This window comes from Dermacentor silvarum, chromosome 5 (genome assembly GCF_013339745.2).
Source record: "Dermacentor silvarum isolate Dsil-2018 chromosome 5, BIME_Dsil_1.4, whole genome shotgun sequence".
Taxonomy (NCBI): domain Eukaryota; kingdom Metazoa; phylum Arthropoda; class Arachnida; order Ixodida; family Ixodidae; genus Dermacentor; species Dermacentor silvarum.
Window position 1 is genome coordinate 20663873 of NC_051158.1, and position 9946 is coordinate 20673818.

At 48.0% G+C, this 9946-nt stretch overlaps 1 protein-coding gene across 1 annotated transcript in view; it reads left to right on the plus strand.

Moving 5' to 3' along the window:
* LOC119453991 (somatostatin receptor type 2-like) overlaps positions 1–6062 on the plus strand; it is a 181836-nt gene extending 175774 nt beyond the window's left edge. Inside the window, exons 2-3 of the mRNA XM_049667475.1 lie at positions 2710–2964; positions 4429–6062. Coding sequence (XP_049523432.1) covers positions 2710–2964; positions 4429–4485 — 312 coding nt within the window. The 3' untranslated portion in view covers positions 4486–6062. The remainder of the gene's footprint in view (positions 1–2709; positions 2965–4428) is intronic.
* Positions 6063–9946: the final 3884 nt, after the last annotated feature.

Below are 9946 nucleotides of genomic sequence, written 5' to 3' on the forward strand. Positions count from 1 at the left end.
TTGAACTATCTGCTTGCTCGTAGTTTTGAAGTCATTCCACTTGAATGTTTTCAGTATTACCACGCATGACCACTTTACTAAACCCACCACCGCCTCAAAACGGGAAGTTAGACGGGCCGCGTTCCGTCAGCAATTAAAGGAATGCCCTTTTTTTAACTTCTTCGTAATGCCTCCAGCAAATAATGAACTTGTGCGTGTGTGTGTGCTTTGAGCAGGTGACTCTTTTCGTATGGGGAAGTGTGAACTTTATCGTAGTATTTTTAGAGTCCATTGCACTTCTACACTTTTCGGGACCAAGCAAAATTGTTTAAAGCGACATGAATGAACGTACACTAAAGCGAGATTTAATGCCTGTATAAATATGAGGCCTTATTAAAGAAGGCACAACATCCTATCGCCGTGAATTTCTTTCACTAGAGTCTCCGTCATCTTGGAATAATATTTTGTAACTGACACATTTTTTGACAGTGATCATGTACGTCGTGTTGTCGATTAATTCGCCCTCTCTATGCGACCTGTTCGCCTCCTCGTGAGCTCAGGTTATAGAGCAACCACCCTGTAAAGGCGTTGGTCCGGGGTTCGACCCACGGACCCAAATGCAAAGCTGTCTGTACGAAAAACCCGTACGTGTGGTCCTTTGGAGCTTCGTACTAGAAGTCGGGAGAATAACAATTATTATTTTTTTCCTTTCATGAACATTCCTTCGCCTTGCTGCATTCCGCAGAACAGATTTGCCGTTCATTGACAGTTCATCATAATTCATGACTCAGGGGTATAGAAATCTGAAGTACCCTGCCAGACGTCTGGGGCTTGGCTACTGTTTCCGGGTCTCCTGATTAAAATCTCCCTGTCTCGTTTGACTACTCAGCGGATGACGTGCCTGCTGACATACCTTGGAAAACGAAATGTTCGGGCTGTGGGACAGAACCAGATGCTTTAATGAGAGCTGGATATATTAGCGCAGCGAAATGGCTTACGCGCTACTCCATATAATTAGGGTAAAATATTAGATGCGGTTCACAATTTTTTTAATAGGAAGACTTAGCTGGAGATGAGGGAACGAAAGGGAGGCGCCAATGCCGATTTCTCTGTTGAAGTACATGCGATAAACTAGGCAAACTCTCATTAAAGCGAATCTGTAGCTCGGAATCGCTCGGATAAATACATGGGAGCAGAGAGATCGTTTTTCTCGTGATACATTGATCCGATTTTAATGATGCTTGTTGCATTAAAAAATAAACCTAAGAGATATGCTTATCGATGGCCGATAACTCGAGTGTAATAACCACGCTTCGCCCTAACATAAATGAATGTACATAGTCTGTAGGTTATTCACGGATATCAATTACACGTGCCCTTTTGGCTATGGAACGAGTACTGTAGCCGAAAGCATTGTTTGGCCCTTATTCTCTGATTTTAGGTTGTTCGTAGACTGCCAAATACGCTGCATTTGGGAAGTACTTGTATACGAGGCTAGGAAAAATGTAACGATGTGAGCCTCACACGCGGCCTCTATAAACTCTGCAGTGTTCACCGGAAAACTTCAAAACTTGAACTCCTACAATTTCTTGGAGGTCCTTCAAGTACTTCAAGCGAAAAGTGCTTCAAGTAGCATGAAAGTGCCTGAAGTCCTTTAGTTATAACAAAACAGCGTGCAAGAATTGAAATGGTACACATTTACAAAAATAAAATCGCACATGTCGTAATTACACGTAGTGATAGAGATATCGAAGAAAAATTATTCAAACACATTACCACTTCGCACCACGATCAAACAAGCAATAGACGCGGTAAGTATATCAAAGACCGAATGCCACAGACTTGAGCAACTAACATGAGTAAGAATGCGTCTGCGAGTTCTCACATACAGGCTTACATGAAATATGAAAGAAAAATATGTTATAGTTTGTCTTTTTTCTTCTGTTAACTAAAAACTTGACCACGCGTTATTTGCTTCAGTGTTCTTTTCAGTTTACGGTACATTGTATTGATAAGCCAAGGAAGAGCAGGCTGAATGCGTTACAAACAACTATCCCATATGAAAATTCACAGCCCATGTATCCCGTACAGATGGTGAACCAGCGAAGCAGAAATGTGCGGCCCCAGTATGAGCCACACTTTCTTTCTTTCTTTCTTTCTTTCTTTCTTTCTTTCTTTCTTTCTTTCTTTCTTTCTTTCTTTCTTTCTTTCTTGTCCCTGGCTCGTACCCGCATATCCAATGCGGGTATGCGCCACATGTGATTTTATTATCGTTAATCGTGACGTAACTGACGAGAATGTGATGTCATTGATTGCGTGACCTATCAGTCATGTTATTCATACATTCATACCCTCCCATGCCAATTTTGGTATATACCGAGTGAGTGAGACGCGAGTTTTCGACGCCAAAAATTGTTTTTCTACTCGTCGTTTTGTCCGCGGACGCGATCCGCCAGAACCTAGCCATATACAGCTGTTAAAAAAACACGGCATTGGCGATAAATCGAACATCTTACGATAAACATAAAATACGGCTGCAGTAGATGATAGCTTGCCGTACACTGCACCAATACAACTTTGCAGCTCCTGTGGCGAGACTACATTGAAGCAGTGTGCTCTGGCTCTTTGCGAGCTGCCGGTCCTTAAGGTGGCTTCTCCTGATTGCTTCCCTGCAATGCGGTAACGACTTCTGCATTTTGAAGGCGGCTTCTCCTATTCGCTTCCGTGCAGTGTGGTGACGACGAAGGCAGCAGCCGGCGTTCGTCCGAAGGCGGCGGCGGAGGAGGGCGCCGGCGTCGGCGCCGCAGGCGGCGCCTCCTGTCTGCCGGACCGTGCTGCAGCGAGCGTCCCACGAGCACGACGACGGCGGGCGCCGCGGCGCTGCTGCTCAACGAGCCGTCGACCACCAACACGGTGGCCAGCGCGAGGAACGCCAACGGCGCCGGCCAGGGGGCGTCCGGGGCAGGGAGCGCCCTGCAGGAACAGGTGCGAACACCCTGTCTATCTATCTGTCTCGGACGTTGAAATGAGGACAGTTGGATGTATGGGTAGACATGAGACAGACAGACGGAAGGACGGACCGATAGATAGATAGATAGATAGATAGATAGATAGATAGATAGATAGATAGATAGATAGATAGATAGATAGATAGATAGATAGATAGATAGATAGATAGATAGATAGATAGATAGATAGATAGATAGATATGGTCTGTCTAATCTGTCTCTCTGATGTCTACCTGAACATCCATCTGTCTGTCTCATTTGGTGTGCACTTTTCTATCTATCCGTCTGTCTATTTATGATGTATCCGTATACGTACATATGTCTGTCTGGCCAGAATTTGCAGCACTGTTAGGGGGCAGCCATCTTTTGCCTGGAACTGGCGGAAAGAGCTGAAAGAACAAACCGCGATAACGCGCGTCTTGTTCGTATCACATGCTTGCCGATAACGTTCGCTCGCCGTTACTTTGTCGTCAGCTGCCCCATCATCAAACTGGCAGCTCAGCGCGGGCTTTGCCGACATCTAATGACTCGGGTCGAGATTAAGGGCGCATGCTTAAAACGGGTGCGCCAGATTAACAGATTCTGGTGTAGGCACCCATCTGTCTTAAATATCTATCAATCTATCTATTATCTATCGATTATATATCTGTATTAGGTCTATGTTCTGTCTGTGTTATTTAATGTGTGTCGATTTGTCTATCTATATATGGTCGGTCGGTCGGTCGGTCGGTCGGTCGGTCGGTCGGTCGGTCGGTCGGTCGGTCGGTCGGTCGGTCGGTCGGTCGGTCGGTCGGTCGGTCGGTCGGTCGGTCGGTCGGTCGGTGGTCGGTCGGTCGGTCGGTCGGTCGGTCGGTCGGTCGGTCGGTCGGTCGGTCGTCGGTCGTCGGTCGGTCGGTCGGTCGGTCAACAATCACATCGTAAAATAATTTTTTTTTTTTGCACTAGCTAGATTCCTTCACCGGCAGATGTATCGAAACCCCAAAACCAAATTAAAAGCTGGTTCCAGAATATGAAACGGACTTGCAGTTGTGTTTGAAATGGCTGTAATGAAGTCCGAACTTACGGCGAGGCATTGATGGATGACTGCGCTAGGGACATAGTGTCGGTTCTATGAACAAAGTATACTCGACTCAGTCGGTATAAACGTACTGCGGCTAAACCGTCCTCGCGTTGTCCCTTCTATTTTCTGTCGACGTAATCATCGGTAGCGCACACGCGTGATTTAGCTCCTTGCGAAGTCGCTGTGTGTTGACTAGAGAGTGGTTTGTGCGTCCCTGCTAGATGGTTACACAACGAGTTTGCATGGGAACCGTAGTGCGTCTATCCAGCTGGTGTTCGGTTCGTTTCTTTTTTTTTTTTTTTTTTTTCTAGTGATATCGTCTTGCGAGGTGCTGAGTCACCCCGGCCTTTGCTAATCTGTAACGATCGTTCTTGCTTCCAGGGCGAACAAGCAGCCGAGCATCTGCTACTGGGCCCGCTGGTCGACGTGCCCCACTAAGACGAGATCCCGACCCCATCCGTCCCCCTTTACTTGAAAGTCACAAATCGGCTCACCATCACGTGACTCGTGGTGAGGAAGCACGCCCACTCTTTCAAGAAGAGCAACCTCAACTCCCGCAACTCGACGTTGGCGTCACACAGAACAAGCCAATCCTCGCCTCCAAGCTGCAGCGAGGCGACCATGTCGTGTCGACCCGAAACGATGAACCCTCGCCTCCTCTGTCGACCCCGACACGCTGCTCAAACACAGACGGAGAGCTCAACGCGACCACCACGACTGTGACCAAGCAAAAGCGGAAACACGCTGTACACGGAGACCGCGCTTGCGCGAAGAAATTGCGGAAGACCTGTCGTTTTGGAACTTTCTTTTTTTTTTGTGTGTGTTTGTACAGAACGGCGCCGTGGCTTCTCGAGTCGACACGCCGGTTAGGCCTAACCGCGCGGCGCCGCGGCAGACGACGGCGTCGTAACAAGCGTCCGAAAAACCACGTGATCTGTGAAGTGACGACCCACTCAGCGACCGGAGTGTGTTCGACGCGCCAAATTGGGCTCAGGGTTTCGTGAATCTTAGACAGTGGTGCGGTTCTTTGTTTTTTTTTTTTTTTTCAGCAAGTCATGCGACGCAGCGTGGTCTCCTTCCGAACACTGCGTTGCGCCCTTGTGTACCTCAGGACGGGTCATGAGCAGACGACATTGAACTGCCCACGGTGTTCTCGCAGAGGCAATCGCCTTCAACACACCTAAATCATTTTCTTTTTCGGCTGTGTCTATATATGGTTCGAAGGCTTGTGTCTTTCAGCTTTGAGACCGTGATTAAGACCGACGGGTGGCGACCCACCGTCGCGCCCTGCAAGCTCACGAGCATCGCGCGTGCTACTGTAGGCAGACCTGAGCGACATATATAGGCTTTCTTTTTCTTTTTGTCTTGAAGAGCAGCGATGCGTACCTGAGACAAAACTGCGCAATCCACTTCTCTGACGACGTTATACGCCGCGACGATCGCAACCTCGTAGCTTTTTTCTGTTTGTGCGATTCGCGAGGAAAAGCGATGTCGATTCACAGTATTACTTACACATGCCTCGGGCTTTCCTCTCTAGCAGAATGCCACGATGTTGTAGCGTTCGCCACTTTTTCACGCCGATTGCGTTTTCCCCGGTCACAAAACTTTGCGGGCTCTCTATACATAGTTGACACCGCTTTGACTCGTCCTACACGTTCGTCTTTTGTACATAACCCTGTACCGGCTTTCTTTTCTTTCTTCTTGGTCTCGTAAATCTTCTTGACGGTACGAGCGCTCTGCTTACTTGAACGATCGCGTGTCATGTCTGTTGTACGCGGAGACGGGAGGTCCTTCGACTTCTCCGCCACCAACCAACCACCCCATGACACGCTGCAAACGTTTGTCTGTGGCGTTACGTTTCGCATCTTTTTAACGCGATAGCGTTTAGGGCCCCGTGTCGCAGAAAATTCGGCGTCGGCAACCGGCGTGCGATCGCGCGTGGCGGAGAAAATCATCCAACCACATCGACCGCGCAGGCCCTCTACGTGGTGCAAGGTTTTGGTGAACAAAAATTGAATTTCTCGCAGTGAAATCTGTCAGAAAAATGGTAAAGTACGACTTTACCATTCGGCGTCGGATTCGCCGTCGGATTGTTTACCAATCGGCGTTGGATTGTAATTTGAAAGTACGAGAAAACCTAATTCTGCTACGAGGAAACTCAAACATTTCTACCAGACCTGCGCGCGTCGGGGCAATAGCAAACAATTAATAAAATAATAAAGAAAGGTGCTAGGGCCTTCACATTTTAATACATCACTTATATTGCCCCTGGAAAAACGTCTTTCCAGCAATGCATTTCAGTTTAACAGTGAAGCCGACTTTAAGGGGATCAGTGTAAGCTTGGTCTTTGCAAGCTGGCTTTCCCACATTCAGTGTTGCAGTGAATGAAGCCTACTTGCCGTATGCGAGCGATGCGATGCGAACGGGTCCCGATAACGTTATCGCGTTCTACTCCTTTTGCCGGTGAGATGTACGTCACAATGCGTGCGTGCGTGCATGCGTGCGTGCGTGCGTGCGTGTGTGTGTGTGTGTGTGTGTGTGTGTGTGTGTGTGTGTGTGTGTGTGTGTGTGTGTGTGTGTGTGTGTGTGTGTGTGTGTGTGTGTGTGTGTGTGTGTGTGTGTGTGTGTGTGTGTGTGTGTGTGTGTGTGTGTGTGTGTGTGTGTGTGTGTGTGTGTGTGTGTGTGTGTGTGTCGTTGACTCCCGAGAAATCTCTTAATCACGGTCTCAAAGCCTCGCCGACAAGCTGTGAGGACGACGCTGGAAGTCGTATGGGCCAATGGCTGGAAAGAACTGAGGCGTCGTCGTAACAGTGAGGTCGCCATTGTTGCGGCCATTTTGTTGCCACGTCATAACAGTCAGGTCGCCATTGTTGCGGCCATTTTGGTGCCATTTGTTGTTTTTTTCTCTCATTCCCTCCCTCTCTCTCTCTCTCTCTCTCTCTCTCTGTCGCTTTTGAACCAAAGACCAATCTGCGCGGTTTACGCGTCGGTACGCCGTAGAGGGCGCTTTGTAACAAAAACACGTGATAGTGACCGTCGCTATTCCTTCGAGAATCTGATGGTGTATGAACTGCTTTCGTCACGGGGGCATCTGAGAGTTGTTATCGCTCTTTCTTTGTTTCTTTGTATGTGTGTGTGTGAGCCCTTTTCAGTCCTTGCACCAAGCCAGTTGCGACAGGTTGATTCGTCGTCTTTCTGGTGACAGTGTCACAACCACGTGGTTCCGCTTATCTGTTTGCTCGCGGTTTTTTTTTTTTTTCTTTCTTGAGACTGATTGCGAGTGTGACTGCGCGTTACGCGCCTGTTAAATTTGCGGCCGTGTCCTCTCGTTGAAAGAAAGCGTGCTTGCCGCCTATAGGACGAGATGCACGCTGGAGATTGCCCCCCTCTTGGCACATTTTCGCGTACAGAGCGAGGCAAGGCATTCGAGTGTGTTGACGTTGCCCGTGGCTTTTTACTTTCCTTGTTGTCAACTGAACGGGTACACACACATATATAATATATGTACACACACTGAACGTTTTTCGTCTTTTACCTTCCATTCAGTGATGTGGGAAGAAAAGAAACAACTGTTTTACCTCTTCTTCTTCTAGCGCTGCTACTGTACCATAATTGTGTTCGGCGATTCCCGCGAACGCCGGAACGCCCCGTCAAGACTTCGTGAGTGAGCTGGCGAGCGTGTGTGTGTGTGCAGCACGTGTGGTGCGTCCCTGATGTCACGTGGTGCGTCCCTAATGTCACGTGGTGCGTCCCTAATGTCACGTGGTTCATCCCTAATGTCACATGGTGCTTCGAGAGAGTGCGTCTCACGTCTGCTTGTTCCTCGCGTACCGTTGCGCCCTTGCAAGAGAAAAAAAAGTGGAATCTTTGAAAAAAAAAGGTACAACTAATGAAACAGAAACTCAACAGAAACACAACTGATTTTTTTAATGCTGACTGTTGTCAGTGCGCGCACGTGTCGAATAACAATTCAGTTATTTCAGAAGTACTTTGGCACAATTATTGAAGACTTGCTATAGCGTCATATTCATAGTCGAAGGAGCTGTTGTTTTAGAAACAAAGGTGTTACCTCTACATTGAAGAAACATAGATGCGATTTGTTGTTAAGCTGTAGAACGGAACATCGTTTGATGCTTCACGTGCGGCGCTTGACGAGAACTAAAAAAACTCGTGTCAATGACAATGAGTTTACGCAGTCCGTAGACGTTTCTATCGACGGCAAGTAGGTTTTCTTTCGCCATCTTATAGACTCCGTTCTTTTGGTCATACAAAGTATACAGGGTGTCGCAACAGTCATCAGCAAACATTTTATATTGTGGAACTGTGGGCCGGGAAGCTTCAAATGGTTTGCTCGTTTCTCAGCCGTGAATACGACTCAGATTCAGCCGTGAACACGGAGCGATAGAGCGTCGTACCGCTGGCATTCGGCAAGTCTATAACACCCTTAAGTACGTTTTGTAGAGTAGTTATGCTGAGGACACCCCTCCGGTGTTGATGCCGTTGGCGACCAGACCACGGGGAAAAAAAACAGAGGTCGCACAGTTTGAGTGCAATCACATTTCCCTGCGCGACTAGTTTTTTGTTCCAAGTCCATTCCCAAATGGTGCCCGTACCTGGTCAACTAACATGTTCAGGACAAAGCATTTTCTTTAACGTCACTATCATCGTACCCACACAGGTTACGCGCATTGCGATAGTGCGAGAGAGGCCACATATTTTGTAGATATGTCCGTCGAGTTTAAATCTGCAGAGACCACAGAGCACCTTCCTTCGCGGTGAGGTCTCGCACGGTGTCATAGGTCACGACAGCCGGCGAGACCGATAACTATGAGTCATGGCACGAGCGAGGGTTAGCGTTAAACGGACCCAGGAGTGTGCAAGTTTCTTTGCTATAGCCGTATAGAAATTGACGGACAGGGTATATCATTTATACCGTGGCTTCCGAGATCATTCGCGCCCTGTCCTTCCCGATCTCGGAGGCTGTACTTGTGTACACTGAAGGCGAGCGAGCCGCTCATGCATATTATGCTTACATACTTTACAATTGCACTTTTATCCCTACGTAGGCGCTCGTCCATGGTGCTTGGCTAAACAGGGTTTCGCGCCGACTGTAGGTATCGCTCTTTCAGGCATGGTCTGCACTTCGTTAAAACAGTCACCACTTACGGCGTACAACTCGTTATAACGCACGATGCTTGTAATCGAGCTCAATCATCGTTCTACCGACAGCGCGCTTGCGGCGCGCTACACGCTGAACAGGTGCTTCAACTTTACAATTCGCTTTCTTCGTATATATGGAATGGTGTTCCGCTAAATCTTGTCGTATTGGATGGCCTCGGTTGCGCCGCCAGTAATTGAGGCGTGATGCACGTGATAAAGGTACTCGATAACGTTAGCACATGCTCGTATCTCCTTTTGGGGACACTTCGCTGTTGATTGCCAAAGCACGCCTATTCAAACCGAGGTGATAAAGAGACGATCTCGTAGAGCGAGTCTACAAGGGTTAAGCCAATTCGGAGTCGATTCGACGAGACTCGAAAAGCGAGATTCTAAATGTTAAGTGGTCGGGTCCACACGTTGAGTCCAGCAGGTCAAGTCGACTTGGAGTCTATAGTCGACGAGACCCGTAAAGAAAAAGAAAGCGCTCGGACTAAACGGGTCGAATTCACACAAGCAGTCCAATATGTCCGACTCTGTCCTCTCAGCACTCGAAAAACAAAACTCAAGTCGTAGACGTTGCACTTCACACAGAGAGTCGAATAGGTGAACTCCGAGTCGAATTCCGACTCGTAGTCAAGTCGAATCGAAGTCAGTTCGACATGGCTATAGGCTTCACTTCAAGTCGATAACTGCGCTTCTCTTCACAAAAAATTTCCAAGAGTTGCGCAGCGTATGACGT